General features: G+C 44.6%; 1 protein-coding gene across 1 annotated transcript; it reads right to left on the bottom strand.

Annotated features, from left to right (window-relative positions):
- Positions 1–5,040: 5,040 nt before the first annotated feature.
- Positions 5,041–8,845, bottom strand: LOC112105431 (lysozyme C). The gene is made up of 4 exons (XM_026648942.1): positions 7,921–8,845; positions 6,187–6,251; positions 5,777–5,892; positions 5,041–5,071 (listed from the first exon to the last, which is right to left on the bottom strand). The coding sequence occupies exons 1-4, from the start codon at positions 8,054–8,056 to the stop codon at positions 5,041–5,043; spliced, it is 348 nt and encodes a 115-aa protein (XP_026504727.1). The 5' UTR covers positions 8,057–8,845.
- Positions 8,846–18,007: the final 9,162 nt, after the last annotated feature.

Here is an 18,007-nt window from a genome sequence, read left to right as displayed (position 1 = left end):
GGTAATCACTACTTATAATTACTTAAAATCTTTCTGTAGTTAATACATTTGTTTTATATTTTTTACCTAAAAGACTGTGTTTTGCTAGAAGTGCTTGGGGAATCTGCTCAGAAACAAAAATTGGTGCCTTGCCCTCTCCACTTGGGGGGTGGGGTGGGGTAGGGTAGGGGGACTGAGTAACAAACCTATACTGGTCAGGCTTTTGACTAGGGCAAGATGGTATAGTGCTGGGGTCCTAGGCGGGTGAGCTAGTTGGAGTATCACTATTGTTAGTTGATGAGTGGCTGAGGAGATGCCTTCATGTAATTGCAGCTGGGTGTGTCTCTGCCTGTGTAAATATTTTTCTGAGTGCAGGACCAGGAGCAGGCTGCAGCTTGTCACAACCTCACAATGTGAGAGGCGGCGCAGGTGGGTATGCCAGAGGTACCCCAGTTCCAGGTTGCACCCCAGGGAAGTCCATCACAGCCACCATGCCAGGACAGAAGGCACAGGACCAGCATCGACCCTCGCCCAGGAAGTTCTATGAGGAACTTGAGGCCAGGTTTTGCAGGGGGTTGTGGAAGAATCACAGAGTGAATTTAGGAGCCCCATAGTCTTAATACCAAAACCAGATGGGTGAATGAGGTTTTGCATCAATTTCGGAAAAGTCAACACCATAGCCCACTTCAAGGCCTTCCCCAGACCCTGGGTGGATGAACTATTGGAGAGGCTAGGGAACGCAGAATGTATTTCCACTGTGGACCTGACAAAAGGGTATTGGCAAATCCCCCTTACCAGGACATTCAGGGAGAAAATGGCCTTTTCTGCACCCTATGGCCTGTATCAGTTTGTCACCATGCCATTGGGCTAATGGATCAACTGCTACGACCCCATGACCAGTATGCTGCCACTTACATCCACAGGCGCCAACTTCCCCTTTCCCCTGGGTGCTTGACCCCACCTCTGACCCCAGACCCGCCCCCACTCCACCCCTTCCATGAGGCCCTGCCCCCATTCCAACTCCTTCCCCAAATCCCTGCCCCTGGGGGGTGAGAGGAGCTTGGCTGCCAGTGGGTGCAGAGCACCCACTAATTTTTTCCCATGGGTGCTCCAGCCCCGGAGCACTCACGGAGTCGGCGCCTATGATTACATCGACAATAGTTCTCTACCGCACCAGATGGGGGGACCACCTGCGCCATCTCACCGCAGTTATCCGAACCCTCGAGGATGCGGGATTAACTGGGAATCTGGCCAAATGGCGCTTGGGACAAAGGGAGGCAGTGTACCTTAAGTATACCATGGAGTGGGGCCAGCTACAGCCCCTGGTGGACAAGATACAAGCATTGAGTGACTGCCCAGCCCCCTTGCCCAAGAAACAAATGCAGCAGTTTCTTGGGCTAGTGGACTATTATAGGCACTTTGTGCCAGTCTCTGCTTTGCTAGGGGACCCCCCTGCACACACACAGACCCTCATAAAAGGTACCAAACCATGGACGGAAAGCCCGACTAAGTTGGGGGGCCGGGCCTCTTTCACTCTAATTCTGCAAAGACATTCATCGTACAGACGGATGCCTCCAAAGTTGACCTCAGGGCCGTACTATCCCAGGAGGTGGAGAGCGAGAAACACTCAGTGCTATATCTGAGCAGAAAACTGTTCCCTTGGAGCCCAAGTACTTGACAATTGAGAAGGACGCACTGGTGGTGAAGTGGGCAGTGGAAGCTCTATGATATTATCTGCTAGGGAATCCCTTTCAGCTCATTACAGGCCAGGCTCCTCTCCGATGGTTTAATTCAATGAAAGACACCAACGCCTAGATCGTGTGGTGGTATCTTTCCCTTCAGCCATATGACTTTCAAGAACTCCACTGCCCAGGGAAGGCACACACTAACGCTGATTTCATCTCACGAGCGGAAGGGAACAGGGGGAAAAACAACTGCCAGGTCCTAACCCAAGGGGAAGGGTGTGTGACGGGGTATATCAAAGGCAAAGTAGGGGTTAAAGAGCAGTTCTTGGCCCAAGAGGCAATGCCCCCTCACCCCAGCTGGGCATGCTCCCAGTGGAGGGAGCATTCAAAGAGGAGCAGCAGCTCGGCTTAGTGTGAGCTGACTGAGGAGAGCGGTTGTGTGCAGCAGTCTCTTGCTGGGGAGCCGCCGTGACTCCAAGCCACTAGGGTCAAGCCTCCTAGTTGCACCGCAGGAAGCCAGCTGACCACGGGAACCGAAAGGGACAACTTGCTATTGCCAGCAGAGGAGCTGCTGGAGACGGAGCAGAAGAGACACAAAAGAAAGTCCACATGTCCAACCCTGGGGATGATGCTGGAGTGACCCAGGGAACGCGCTTGGGGGTATTGGGACCTGAACCCTGTGTCAACGTTCCTTCTTTTGAAGGGCCCTGGGTTGGAAACCAGTGGAGTAGGGCAGGCCTGGGATCCCCTAACCTCCCCATGCTTGCCATGACGCAACTCTATCCTGATAGTTCTGCTAGGCAAAGCGGTTCCTTGGACTCTCGCCAGCAGGCATTACACCCCAGAATATCACCATTAGGTGGTACTGCTGGCTCAGGGCTCCCAACCAACCCCAACAAGATTATTCAGCCACTTATACTTACCTCTTTCATTTTATGTCAGTGAAATGGGGGAGGGGGGAAGAGAGGAGAGGATCTTCAGAGATGAAACAAGCTGTTCATTCCTTTCTACCCTAGAAATTACTGTACATCAATTTATATTCTCTGTGCAATTAGAAGGCCTAAAGACTCACTTTTCATTTTAAATGAAAGCCAAAATTCTCCTTCCTGGATCTGAAAAACCACCTGCCTTTAATGAAGGGATCCCACAAGCCCTTGCAGACCCCCTCCTGCTCATCACAACTGCATTGTATAAGTTGTCAAGAGGGAAACAGGAGGTTTGGGCAGGAGAAAACTGGAGGGATGGGCAGTTGGGTGCTTTTTGCAGCTCGGGCAGTAGGAGGTTGGAAATGTGGGGTAAGGAAATAGGCTGGAGGTTTCTATTAAAATGATCCTCATTAAAATAATTTACAATGTTAACATTTTAAATGTTATCTTAAGGCTTTATCATTAACATCCCATTGAGAACAATGGAGACATTCACACCTCTCAGAGCTATTGTTTCTGGTTGTGTGCACATTCCAGAAGACCCCACTGAACTGATTCCCACTGACCATACTTTTAAGGTATTTTTACTCCCATGAAACCTAGAAAGGGGGTGGTTGATATTTTTTTTGTTTGTTTTTCTTGGGCATTTCTCTAATTATGGAGCAAGATCAGGATCTAGTATTTTCAACACATCCTTCCCTGTGATTTATTATGATCTGTGGTTGCCCTTTCATTTTAGAGCAGAACAAAATGAAATATATGAAATAATTTACCAGTTCAGAAAACCAGAAATGTTTTAGTTTATCAGCACAGGATATTCTTGGAGCAGAAAGTGCACTTTACCAACAGATATTAACACAAAATTATATCTTGTCATCAAACCAAGTTTTAAAAGGTGTATTAGTGACACCTACTGGCATGAAAATTTTGTCTTTGCATATTCGCATGTACCAGCTAGAGATATTGATACATTAATGTATGATTGTTCTAATGATAATCCTTGCTGTGTAAAATTTTAACAAAAATTATCAATACTGCAAGCAAATGTTATGGGGAAAAATCTGTACACATTAGCATGGGGCTGAGCAGCAATAATATGGCATTTTGGCATCAGCAGCAGCATAGGAAGTTTTGAAGTGACATTTTAAGTTCTCCTAAGTAGTAAAGCTTGTAGGATACAGGCCCGGATATACCACATCATGCTGAAATATCCTTCTCAAACTGAAAGGTCTTGTAGTAACAGCATATTCAGGTTTACACAATTTCAGAACTACTTCAAAAGTGTGTGGAATAGAACTAAAGAATTCAGAGAGATGTTGATGAATTTGACTGTCATTTAAGAACAAATTTTTTTTAAAAAGGAGAGAAGGCAGGGAAGAGATTCTGGGCCAGATTTTCTGGTGCATCAGGACTGCACTTGTCACAGCAGAGAAGAGGAGGGAGCCATCAGACAGTGATTACAGCTCCCTGATTTCTCTTCCCTGTTACGCCCCAGCTCAAGTGGAGAGCTAAATGCCAGATGGTAACGGTCTCCGAGGGAACATCTGCTAGCTGGGGTTTGCAGGAGTGCTGGGAGTCCCTCTCCTCTTCCCCTGACCTCAGTGGATGACTCATGTGCTTACATACCTTGTTAAACTAGGACCAGTGTGTGTGTGTTTGTCATGTGGCCAGTGTAAGAGGTCCAGTGTTGTTAACTATTCATTGCTTTGCTTTTAAATGCATGGGTTGTGTAAATCATATGATGAGTGACATGAGTGTATTTGCTTAACAACCTTAACAGATTTTTTTTAAACCCATATGTGTGTTTTTGGAATATAATTATATATAACACATTACAATTCCCCACCATATTTTTACAAACTATGATACTCAAGAGAGAAAACATGTAGTCTCCCAATGACATGATTCTCTCACATTCTTTATTTCATAGTGCCAGGGCCAGTTCTTCAAAGGGCCCAAGTTCATAATCTCATTTCTCTTGTATATTAACCAATAATCACAAAAATTATGTGCAAAGTAAGTAATTTTATTGAGTGCAATGAATGTGAGCTCGCAAGCAAGATGACATACTACTACTAATTAGCACAACAAAATAGTAGCAGGATCTCAGAGGAAAAACAGATCTGACTTATCTGGATGTGTATATATAATATAGAGGTAATCATATATCTTTTGAACTTTGTATAACACAAAATAAGTTACCATAGCTCGTTACATGGAAAGATCCACAGTCTTACCAGCAAGGAGTAAAATATTTGCATTGCACCAGTCAGTTGCCCTGCACACCTTTCTCCTGAGTTTGTTTTATTTTGAACATGATTAATTGTAAAAGGGAAGAAGCAGAGGGAACATTTTGCTCTCTGTGAAAAGCTGCTTATTTGCAAGGGAACCAAGCTGGTATAAATCCCAACATTTTACAGCTTGCAGCCCTTGATCCACCGGGAGACATCTCATCCTCCGCAGTACTTTTTCCACGCCACCCTGTATGAGTTAAAAATCATGTTAATTGATTGTGGCAAGTTCATCAATTAGTGCAGAGCCCCCCCCCCCCCCCAAAAAAAGAAAACCCACCTGAAATTTATGTACTTTTAACTTTTCTGCAGAGAGACAAGCTAATATAACAAGTAATTTGCTACTGGCCCAATCCTGGCACAGCGCCTGCCTACTCTGCATGGCTCAACTGGATCCTGGAGCTATGCATGCCTGAATAAATCCCAAGTCTGCCAACACTTCCTAAAAGGTTGCCAGACGGTTATCAAAGGCCCACTTACGAGCTGCTATTCCTGCCACAGAGGATTGGTGTACCAATTGGTGCATCTTCTGTACCATTTGTACCACTGCTCTCTACTGGATGGAATCAAATTTACTCAGTTTTGTGCCAGAAGCTCTATCTTGCTAAATAGAACTAATGCACATTCCCTTTTAGCTCCAGCTGGAGGAGGCTAAGGTGATGTAAGTTCTATCCCCACTGCCACAATGAAATATCAAGTGGCCCTGCTGTGTTGCACAGACATAATCTTGAAGCTCTTGGTAGTTATGGATTTGTTACATTGGTGTTTGAACTGGGATTTGAACTCCTGGGAACCTCAGATGATCAAGAAATACATTTCTCTAAGTAGTCTCCCCCTAAGTTTACACATACAAGTATGTCACTGTTACTAGTTCTTGTAATAGTTTTAAACATACCATGCACTCATGCCATTGGAAGCGCGAACAATTCTCTTTGCATAGTTTACACTCGCTGTAATGTCTGCTGTCAGTAAGGCTAAAAAAGAAATACAGTAGTAAATATAGCGGGAGGAAAAAAATCAACATTTTCCTCTTCATTTTTTTGAATCAGTCATCTTAAAACTGATAAATAATAATAAAAACTAATTTCTGTATTAATCAATCACATTTATTACTGTGGCATCTAAGGACCAACCAAGAATGGGGCCTGGGGTATTAGGCCCTGTGCAAGCACAGAGTAGCAGATAGTCCTTGTTTTGAAGAGCTTACAATATAATAGAGAGACAGATGCACCGTGGGAGAAAGGGATGTAACACACAAACAGAGTGAACAATGTGATGGTGTCAAGCAGATTACTTTGCACCTACCACAACACTGGATTCCACATGCGTTCTTGGCTCTTGGAGTCTTGCCATCATTGCACCACCAGCGGCTGTTGATTTGAAAAATCCCATAGTCAGTGCTTCTGGAAGGTTAGCTATAATGCGTGGCACCTGTGTTAAAGTCGCTCTCGTATCTTGCTGTGCACACCCTTGTGAAGGTTCCGTTTTAAAAAAATAACCACACACAGATTGATGTATTTTCTCTGCTGATAAAAACTCCTCATAGCTTGATATTTTACAGAAATATGGATCTAAACACCCCTTATCACCTGTTTGTAGATTATGCAAATGATTTAATACAAAGTACACACAGCCAGCTTTTCTTCCTTTTATTCTCATGAGAGTCACAATCCTTATTAACTATGAAGTGTAAGAAAAACCATTCTATATATAAAACTTTTGATTGTCATCTGAACACTGCATGGGGCCTACATCTTTGAAGGAAACACGAGTGTTTTGGGGTAAAATGCTACAGAGATAGAAACACCTGTCTAAAGAAAATATTATTAACATGCAAACCAAAACCAATAAATATTACTAAGAAAAGACATGGGGAAACATCAACATTTCTCTGGCAGGGAATGGCTCTGCGTGTAAAATGCATAAAACTCATAAAATGCAGTTAAGTGAGATGGAACATTTCTTTCCTGCTGTTTCCAACAGGGGGAGGATCAATGGTGAAAGACCTACTGTAAAGAGGGCTCCAGGTAGCCATTGGCATTTTAATACTGCCTTGTCCATTCCTGTTGAAAATAGGTCTAAACCACGGCACCTGCTGAAGTTTTATCTATGCTAGTGCCGTCACCTTTGTTTCCATAGATGGCGCTGCATAAGTATTAGCAATGATGGTAAACTTTAACCAGAGCACCCTTATTCTTTCCTCATTTACAGCAAGTGGATCTGAACTAGTCAGGTTAGAAGGAAGGAGTCTTTGATTTGAGATATTCAGGGCTGCATAAACATCATGTGTGTTTAACTCTCTGGATTGTGGCTCAGAACACAGGTAAACAAACCTTAAAAACAAACTGGTTGAATAATAATTTCCTATCACTGCTAACAAATTAAGAAAGGCCCTCACCCTTCTCTCTCCCGTGGGGCCCATTCGTCTTATGTGCTCTTCTATGAGTCCTGATTCCCCCTCTCTTCCTCACTTCTAAACTGCCCCATCCCTTACTCTCCATCCAGGCTCTCCAAGGATCCCTCTCCCTCAGCCCATCGTCTCGAATTTAATCACACAAGTTTGAATTGGGGGTTTTGAGATGCTGCTGGTGATCCTCCCACCCAGGCCTTGTGCTGTGCTCTGCATCCCAAGTCCAGCAATGTCTCCCTGCTCAGCTACAGGGAGGCTCAAAGAGCAGAGCGTGAGGGGTGCAGACATCAAACGTGGAATTGTACAAAGGCTATAACTAGGAATAATGCGATGGAATTGGGGGAAAGGTCTCTCAGACTGGTGTCAGGAAAAGGTTCCTGACAGTGCAATCTGTTTAACTGTGGGAGGGTTTCAGGGAAGAAGTAGTATTCCCATTGCTTGGGACATTTTAAACAAGACTGAGCACCGCTTTAGGCAATACACTGCAGGGAACCAGCCTGTGCCGAGAAGGACAGACTAGATAACCTAGGAGGTTTTTCCATCTCTAATGTCTAGGATTAATTCAATGGGTAAATCACCTGCCCACCCTCTGAATCACATGGACATCTCCTCCAAGGCAGCAGACTTACAGTGTCCCAGGCTGTAGCCCCAGTATCCATCCAGCCTAAGCCTTTTAATTGCTCTTGCCAGCTCACACCTTTCGTAGATCTTCCCATGAGCAGCCACGGGCAGGAGGAAAAGCCCCAGGATAGGCAAAACCTTCATGCTGGCAGCGTAGCAAACCCAGGCTCCTACCACTGAGACTAAAAGGAAAGAGAGACACTGGTGAGACTGTAATCTCCTCTCCTCCACTTCAAGTCTCCACTTCCTGAGCGTAGTGGAAACAGGCCACGAGCAGCCTGGACATTTCTCAGTACTCTTGGGGTCACTGCCCAGAGGTTAAAATCGCTTAGCCATGGGGAACTGGCTAGCTCACTCACCTGGTGTTTTATTGCTAGATCCCTGCTACAATTCTGACTCAGGACATACAGGCCAAATGTGGTTACCATCTGATGGCTGCTACAGCGGCTTATAAAGAGCTAATGATCTGAGACCAGTACCTGTTGCACATTCATCCATATCCCGCGCACAAATCCCACCACCATGACTGACCCACTCTTTGCAGTCTTGACAGCAGTAAAGGTTTTAATTAGCATGAGAATTAAACCATGCTCTCACCCTGGAAAGGTGGTTTTTCTACTCCAGGGGCGAAGCTCCTTGTAGCAGTGAGAGCAAGCTTGCAATGTCACAATCTACCTATTTCGTACTTACATGATGTCTGTCACCATGTGGTGTCTAAGGTCTCTCCAAATTATGAAGGGTGCAAAATTCTCTCTCGCTGCTCCATTGTATTTGTTTTGGTGCTGGGACTGTCGGAAGGCTAGTTTGAAGAAGTGAGTTTTGTAGTTAGCCCTGAAGCTTAGCCAGCATCTGTCCTGCGGGACTTATCCACATTGTTGGAGTCACTCTAAGGCAGTGGTCCCCAACGCGGTGCCCGCGGGTGCATCTATGTGCGCCCGCCTACTGACAAGGGAGCGCCCTGGACAAGCAGCCGTCGAGAAGCGGCAACGTCAAGAAGCGCTGCTGACGCTGCTTCTCGGTGGCATTTCGGCGGCTGCTTGTCCGGCGGCCGCGCTCCTCCGCGGCATTTTGGTGGCTAGTCGTCAGGCGCCCGCCACACTGAAAGGTTGGGGACCACTGCTCTAAGGCATTTTATAAAGGAAATGCATAGCTGCTTAACTCTGACTGCCTTCTGTAATTCAGGATTAGTGTATGGAGTTCATGGAAAAACCAATAGGCAAGAGCCAATATAATCTGCATGTTTCTAAAGATCCTGTTACCTTCAAAATGTTTGGTTTCATCAGCTTTGCATGACAAACTACAAATACTTTGATAGCTGGGTTAAAAGGTTCTCTCATAGTTCACTGTGGCATTTGTAAATTCTGCTATGTATTTGGAGCTGCAGTGTGGTCTAGTGGACAGAGGACTGGATTGAGATCCAGGAGATCTACATTCTAGTTCAAACTCCTCCACTGGGCTGCAGGGTGACTTTGGGCAAGTTACTTCACCCCGCCTCAGTTTCCCCATACACAGAAAGGGCATATTTATACTTACCTCTTTTGTGAACTACAGATGACATGCTCTGTATAATTGCTAGGTATTATTATTCTGATCAAGTGCTATTTTGTGACTTACAGTAATAAGTCTCACTAATGACTGGCTTTCTACACCCTAAGGGAATAGTTTATAATATATCATTTTCTCCAGTGGTGGGGGAATACCTTTATTACATGGATGTGTGCTAAATTAGGGCACTAACACCCTTTACACTGATACCAACAGGGCCTGCACATCACATCTAAAATCCCTATAGTACTTTGGAGAGACTGATCTGTAAATTAAAAAAAAATGTGAATGGGAATTTTGTCTGTATAAATACTACAGGCTCAGCCCCTCAGATTTCTGTTTCTGTAACACTGTAGAATGACAATAGCCACTCTGCAGTTAATGTTGTCACTCTATTTCTATTACAAACCTGATTTAGGCCACTCCAGCCTGAATACTCAATCACAGGAATATCAGCTTCAAAACTGATAAAATAGGTCTGAGAGGGAAGATTTTATTTAAAAACCTGAAATGAATTGGACACCATAAAAGCAGAAGTTCAGAAAAAAAATATTATTCGGGGGAGGGTGTATATATATTTGTCACTCTGTAGTAAAAAAATTTGGAGATCACATTTAGGTTACTGAGTACATCATGTACTAGCCTAAAGTCCAGAGCTGAATCTAGTTTGGGCACCTTAACTTTGATGTTCTACACTTTCCAGTGTATGAGTTTCCCTGAATTTCCTGTGTTTATCTATTTCTTTTGGCTAGTGACAAGGTGCTTGTAGGGATTTATTGCACTGGAGTTGCTGATATGTACAGTCACCATTAACTTCACCTCAACAACATTTTTCCCCCTGGAAAAATCCTTCCAAATGAGGGGATTATGGACTGTGACGAGATGTAAAATCCCAACACCTAAAACTAAAACTAAATTCAAATGGACTAGAGCTTCCTTCACTTAGGGTTTGTTCTTTATTATTATGAAAGCAAGGATGGACCAGTGGTTAGGGCGTCCCCATTCTGCCACAGATTTCCCCTGTCATTTAGTCTCTGTGTGCTTTCGTTCCGTACCTCATGGAGGTGGCATGCAGTGTTCACACATTTCGATGATGGGAGCCATTTAATGCCATAGATAGATTGTATGTGGTGTGGGCCTCAGTTTCCACATAACAAATACAGCTAAGATGCTCCAGTCTCAGCCTCCAGGCCTAGATTTGTACCTTACTACACATGCAATTTATAGATGATAGGAAAACAAAACCCACCCCAGAACAGTACTGTATTGTTTTTCGTCTTAAATCAGGAGAATTGTGAAAATACAGGTGGGAAAGTGAACAACGCTATGAAGAAATCCTTCTTGGGAAATCCAAAATTAGTATTTCTGACTCCCTGTAAAAATGTGTGGTTTTCTGTTACTGAAAGAAACACATACATTATCTCATTTCCTCATTCATCTGTCAACAGTTTGATTTTAACAGAGCACTGCAGAAGTTTGCCAAGCTGGGTGTAAAAATATGTCTCTAGTCCCATTTGTGCCAATGTAATATCAGGTCCAATACTGTCTCCAGTACGAATCACAGCTTATTCCTGGGTGGGGAGAGGACAGGATCCTTCAAGCCATTTTTGGACCCACAAGATCTTTCCTTTCACATTTTCCCCTCTACCTACTATTCTAAAGACTTGGGAGTCCTAGGCCCAGATCCTTTAAGGTACTTAGGTGCTTAACTCCTATTGATATCTATGGGGCCTCTCCCCAGAGGCCATCAGCACCAGTGGAGCCAAAGGGATTACTGGTACAAGATGCTTCCCCTTTCCTCAAGTCTCTGTCAGTGGGGACTAAGTGCATGTTCTGCACAGCATTGCTATCCAGTGCTATTCCTTTCCCAAGTTGGCTGAAACGCTGAAGACCAAGGGCTAGACCCTCAGCTGGAACATATCAGTGACTTCAATGGAGCTACACCAATTTACATCTGCTGATGATCTGGCCCAAAGTTGAAGAGTTCTTTTCCATACACTGTATGGCCAGACAGGAGAGCCCTAAACAATGTCATTCAGGAATTCCTAACTTCATGAAGTATGAAAAATGTCAACCATGGCAATTTAGTGAAGATAATACCCCAAATCTGTTGTTTTAAATGTTGATTTGGGGGGGTATTTATAATATGACCTTTGAGTCTTTGTATGTGATAGACATTTATATAGTGTTTTTCTCCAAAAAGCCAAAGCAGCAGACTAGCTATAAAACTGTGTAATCAGAGAACGCTGCATCCATTGTTGAATGCAGCCACCGCTGGCACTGAAAACCTTTAAACACTGTACAGCAGCACAACAGTGAAGAATTCTGTGTCCATTGCGAGTTCTAGCTGAACGTAGATAGCCAGAATGGAATCACCCCCACTGCGATCTGACTGGAGTATAAACCATTACTGCTAACTCTTCCTAGGTCTTCAGAAGTAGGGCCGTGCTTCCAATATTTTAACGATGGGCTCCCTCAAAAGTGTGCCATTCCCTGGGTAAACACCCTCCCCATGCCCCCAAACATAAAAGTTCAATTCTACACCCTTTCCCCCAACAAACAATCCTCATCGACACAAAACTCCACCCCCCCCCCCTTTTCCTGGCAAACCACCTCTTGACTCACTATGGTTTTCCCCACCCGTCATTTCATAGAAGGCTCCTTGAGGTGGTTCCCCTACCTGGCAGCTCTTCCTGACAGAAGTAGCAACGATGCAGGTGGCTGTCCTGTGGCCTCTGATGGCAGCAATTCTGGTAGGTAGGGGTGATGTCCTGCAGCCTGTCCCTTCTGTGTTGATGGTTGGTTGAGAATTGAGTCCCCTTTGTTTCTTAAAGTAGATGGCTCTTCTCTGACATGGGGGGGGGTAGGTGTGGGAGTGGGTCTCCAGTGGTTGATTGGGGTCAGGAAGGGGGTATCTCCTGCCTGGGATGGGAGTCAGATTAGAGAGTGGATGTTCTTTGTGTGGTGATGGAAGCTCCAGGCCCTTCCCATACCAGCTCTTCCTATTCTGAGCTGGGGCTGGGAAGGCAGGCACCAGGGGAGAGGAGAGGGTTTCTAGATTCCCATGCTGGACAGCTGCACTCTACCTCCCACCCTGGTGTACCAGGGAGTGGCCAGCAAGGATTGGGGGAGGTGAGGATTTAGCAAAATGCTGGAGGACGTAGGAGGGGGAATTCCCCTGAGCAGCGCTCACACCAGGCATTTGGGTGTGGCTAGCGCAGGGTAAATAATGGATTTGTTTGTTTTGTTGCTAATTTTGAAAAGTGGAAAAAAGTTGGTTTGGGGTCAGACAGAAAATGAAAACTGCCAGCAAACTGAAAAGTAAAACAGCATTCATTTTTGATCAAACAAAATGTTTTGTTTGATTTCAACCCTTTTAAAATGTTCTTGATTTTTTGAGATAAAATTAAAGGAATTTTTGAAACAAAAAGTCATTGCAAGCCGAAAAATCAAAGTTGCCTTTTGAAAATGAGACATTTGAAGTCTTTGAGATTCTGTTTGTTTGTATTTATTCAAAATGAACAATCTGGTGAAATCCACATGAATTCGCAAAACACTTTGGTGTCACTGAATCAGCATTTTTCCCTGAAAAAAGTTTTGGCCGAAAAATGTCACCCAACTTTAGGTATAGGAGCTTCCTGAGTGAGTATCAATCAATCAGCTGGCTTGCTCCTAGTTTTAAAGGCAGCTAAACATTTTAACAAGCAGTTGTATCATTCTGGAGGAGGACCAGAGAAATAAATGCCCTCCCGGGTCACTGAGTTAGCTTCATTATGAGCACACCAGCCCGGATGATGTAAATATTTTGGGAAGAATTAGTAAGATGACTATTCAGGTACACCCCATCCATCCACCCACTTATACTTTATTTATTCTTTTACGTCAGTAAAATGTGTGTATGGGGGGTAGGAGAGGATCTTCAGAGATGAACCAAGCTGTTTATTCCTTTCTACCCTAGCAGTTACTGTACATCAATTTATAGTGTCCAGGTTATCTGTGCAATAAGAAGGCCTAAAGACTCACTTTTTATTTTAAACAAAAGCCAAAATTCTCCTTCCTGGACCTGAAAAGCCACCTGCTTTTAACAAAGGGCTCCCACAAGCCCCTGCAGACTCCCTCCTGCTCATCACAACTGCATTGTAGATATTGTCAAGAGGGAAACAGGAGGCTCAGGCAGGAAAGAACTGGAGGGATGGGCAGCTGGGTGCTTTTTGCAGCTCGGGCAGTAGCAGGTTGGAAACGTGGAGTAAGGAAATAGGCTGGATGTTTCTATTAAATGGTGGCAGATGACAGAACAAGGAGCAATGGTCTCAAGTTGCAGTGGGGGAGGTCTTGGTTGGATATTAGGAAACACTATTTCACTAGGAGGGTGGTGAAGCACTGGAATGCGTTACCTAGGGAGGTGGTGGAGTCTCTTTCCTTGGAGGTTTTTAAGGCCCGGCTTGACAAAGCCTTGGCTGGGATGATTTAGTTGGGAATTGGTCCTGCTTTGAGCAGGGGGTTGGACTAGATGACCTCCTGAGGTCCCTTCCAACCCTGATATTCTATGATTCTATGATTCTATGAAAATGATCCTCATTAAAATAATTTACAATGTTAACATTTTAAATGTCATCTTCAGAATTAACATCCTATTGAGAACAATGGAGATGTTCACACCCCTCTGAGCTATTGTTTCTGGTTGTGTGCAGATTCCAGAAGGCACCACTGAACTGATTCCCACTGAGCATACTTTTAAGATATTTTTACTGCCATGAAAGCTAGAAAGGGGGTTATTCGTTTTTTTGGTTGTTTTTCTTGGTTGTTTTCTGAAAGATCAGGATTTTGACTCATGGTTCTGCAGCAAGGTGTGGATTAGAAATAATAAATATGGCTATAGCCAAGCAGACAAAAAAGCATAAATGACCCCTGAAGAAACAGGCTAATCTCCTCTGTCACCTTGAGTTTTCTGTAGAGTTGTACCAAATATCGAACTCAAAAATTAATAATACCTCTAATATCTTTTTTCAAGCTAAACTGCAGCTTCTGTATACATGAAACGTGTTAATGTCAAAGTTGAGAATGTGAATTTCTCGAAGTGTTTGCTAGCAACAAACATTTTAAGGCACCTTTTTTTTCCCCTTAAGTGGATTGGTTGGCAATAGTCAGATGGTATTTCTTCAGCTACCCCTTGTATGGATCAGAGCCCTTTCAATTCACATTTCTCTGAAAGGAGACTGCATTTCGTTTCTCTCTCTGAAATAGTCAGAAAATAATTAGTGCCTATTAGTCTCCCATGTTTTGAGATTCTAGATTGTAATTTCATGGCCTGGGAGCGGCTTTTTCCTCCTCAGCAGTTGAGATTCTAAAGAAGCCTCATATTATAGGCATAGTCGCTCTCTGTATGGCCCTGGGGCTACTGCCCTGTAGAATTTTCACACTTCTTTTTCTACTATTGGTGACTCACATTGATTATGATGTCCAATTGGGGAAAGGGGGGAGAGATGACCTCCTGAAAAGGTCTCTCTTGATCTGATGTGGCATGAAAAACATTCCTCATAACAGGAAGAAAGTGAAGAGCAGCAAGGACAATTCTACATTCCCAAAAGAAGAATGTGCCTCTGTCTGAGCACTATCAACAAAGGACCATAGCTAGAAGGCTTGGCGTAAGGGGCTACAGGATTAATTCCTCAGCATTGGCTCCCTTCCAGTGTGGCCATTCCACATCCAGACCTCAGAGTGTGGCTGCCCACAGATATAGGTGTAATTCACCAAACTTAATAGGAAGACCAAGCATCTGGGCAGCTCTCCGAACCAGAAAGTGGGGCTGGTGGTGCACATAAAAGATGATGCTTTCTTTCAAATTGGGAAAGAAGGATTCTTCTGACATGTTAATTCATCTGAACATAAATAAGCTCACCCCCCTAGGGCGATCATGATAGACCGGTCCACACCAATAAGGAGTAGCAACCAAACATTGGTGCCCATGAAAAGACTACAGGTGGACACTACACCATACTCCAGGGCAAAAGCTGCATTAGTGCAAGTATGGCTACTGCTCTGATGGCCCAACAGAAGGAGCAGCAGCATCACACCAAACTGCTGCTGCAGCTGTGGTTCCATTTTCCCCTATAATTTTCACTGATATCTGAGTCTGCCACGGATAGCATTTGCTGGGAAAGTACTGCTCTTTGCTCTGGCTTGCCTAATCTAAACAACATCATGCTCACCCCACACCTCCCTGTTGCTTAGTGCCAAAAATGTTGCCACTCAGCTACCGGGTGATCTCATTTATTGACTGAAAGGATGTAAGAAAGAACAATTCATCTCACAATGGCCACAAGAACCTACTGACACACCATTAAGAATCTATATGGGAGCGAACCCACTTTGGTCAGCTTTGTGGAGGATGGTCAGCCCCAGGGGGAACTGTGACAGCATTCAGTAGAATGTCTTAATGGGCACATGCCATTTCAGAATAACCACAGTAACCAATGAAATCTGTTGCGTAAACTGAGCGGCAGGTAAATTCCTTAGCCACCCCGGATCCATAGGCTATTCTTGAACCACAGGGTCAATGTGGTGTATTACAGCAGGTTTGTCCATAGACCCTGTTTTGCAGACACCAGGACAATCCTAGCTTCTCTGGCAACGGAGGGATCCTCTGGCAGCAGAACTGATGCAGTTCAACTGCATGGGAAGAAAGGGGATTTGAGGGGTGCACTTCATGCACAGTGCAAAGCCCTGCTCTGCAGGGATAGGACCCCAGAATCCACTGTCATGTGGATCATACGATCCTCCCCACAACAGGGACAAGGAGAATATAAAGGCAGGGAAGGCTCCTGCAGCCATTGAGCAGCAGAGAGGGGAGAATTTCTCCCCACAATTGCCTGTGCATATTGCATGGCCTGGCTACTCCAGGTAGGCACAGGAATGTAAGACTTCCGTTAAAAAGTGCACCACTTCTCCTTGCAGTTCCTCATGCACAGCTGTGAGCGAAGGGGGCTTCATGCATGCTTCAGTGCACGGATCAGTCATTTCTCCAAACTTTTGCAAAATAAGTATTAAATTCGAGACAGCTCAGCTTCTCCTTTGGCCCCACAGTAAAGTGATCACGTCCATCCCCTTCTACCATCAGCACTCTACCTTAGAGAGAAAGGCCATGTGTCAGCCACATTATCGCATTGCTGCGGGGTGAGGGTGTGGGGAGAAGATTGGTGAGAGAGACTCAATATTTTTTTTTGGAACTACTCACAAATCTTTGATAATTAGGAGATACAATGCACGAAATGGATGTATTGGTAGGTTTGAAGGCTACCTCCAGTGTGAAAACTCCTGGTAAAAGCTGTTGAAATGTGGTATTTGAACCACGCATGTTCAGTGCGGGCTGGGATTAAAAATGGCAAGATCACATGAAAAGCAACAGACCACTCAGCAATACGTGTCAGGGACTGATGGAGATACTAGCATTGGGCTGATGAAAAGAGAGAGAGAGAAAAGGACTCTACAGAGAAACAAGGCCGTAATTAAATGGAACTTCTGCATAATGAGACTGAAAAGTGCTGCTGGCACGTTGCAGCAGGATGTGATTCTGTAACCACTACGGACCAGATTGTGTCTCGTATGCACAGCTCCATGGTGGGCGGTGGGACAGAGCAGCACTGCACCAGGGAGAATGACAGGGGGCGCGTGGCCTCAAGGGTTGCCAACCCTCCAGGATTGTCCTGGAATCGCCAGGAATTAAAGATTAATCTTTAATTAAAGATAATGTCATGTGATGAAACCTCCAGGAATTCATCCAACCAAAGTTGGCAATCCTACTGGCCTCCCTGGCATGCAGGGGGATATGCGCGCCACTCCACAGGCAGGATTAGCTCTTTCTGCAGCTGGGCAAATTAGTTTATCAGCAGGCAGGGGGGAAGGGCAGGAGAAAACAGGCCAATGGACTTGTTTCCTCTGAGCCCCTTCTGGGCTGCTGCACATGATCTCCCACCCTTGTACAGCAGTTAGGTACAGTCCAGCCCCTAGCAGCTGATTTATTAGAAACACTAAGATCTGCAAATAGTCTGAGTGAATTCATCCATCTACATTTACTTGTGAAATGCCGAAACCAAGGCCCTCAGCCTTGATTTTAATGATCAAATAGGCCTTTCTGTGTATAAAGCAAGTATGAGGTACAAACAAGCAAGTGGCTTGGTATTATGTGTTTGATTTAACGGCATAGTGTAAATAACATGCCCAATGACTCCCAGGGGAGAGCAGTAGATATATATGGAACAGGAAGCACACAGGTCTCTGTTAAGCAGTTCAGCTGTTCAGTTACTAATACCTGTCATCACAAAGGGCAATTCTCCTGGACAAGGCTACTCTGCTCAGTGTACAAGTAGGAACGTGTGGGTGGCTCTGTTTGTTTGTTGTCCAATACACTCTTTGTTTGCTGTGACCCAGGGTAATCACGAAACACGCAAATCCTACCCTGAGACAGGGACTGCAGTGGGGAAAGAGGGATACTCTTAAAGGGAATTTTGAATATGAAAGGCTTATTTCTAGGGAAAAGTAAATATTAAGAGG

The sequence above is a fragment of the Terrapene carolina genome, unplaced genomic scaffold (genome assembly GCF_002925995.2).
Source record: "Terrapene carolina triunguis isolate 2854851 unplaced genomic scaffold, T_m_triunguis-2.0 Scaffold68, whole genome shotgun sequence".
NCBI classification, from domain to species: domain Eukaryota; kingdom Metazoa; phylum Chordata; order Testudines; family Emydidae; genus Terrapene; species Terrapene triunguis.
The sequence above is the reverse complement of the archived record's forward strand: the minus strand, read 5'-3'. Positions and strand labels throughout refer to the sequence as shown.

Excerpts from the sequence above, each read along its gene's own strand:
- LOC112105431 (XM_026648942.1), bottom strand. The coding sequence starts at position 8,056 with ATGAAGGTTTTGCCTATCCTGGGGCTTTTCCTCCTGCCCGTGGCTGCT. Across the intron at positions 5,893-6,186 it reads ATGTGGAATCCAGTGTTGTG|TCCTCCCGCTATATTTACTA; the intron begins GTAGGTGCAAAG and ends TGTTGATTTTTT. Across the intron at positions 5,072-5,776 it reads TCCAATGGCATGAGTGCATG|GGTGGCGTGGAAAAAGTACT; the intron begins GTATGTTTAAAA and ends TAACTCATACAG.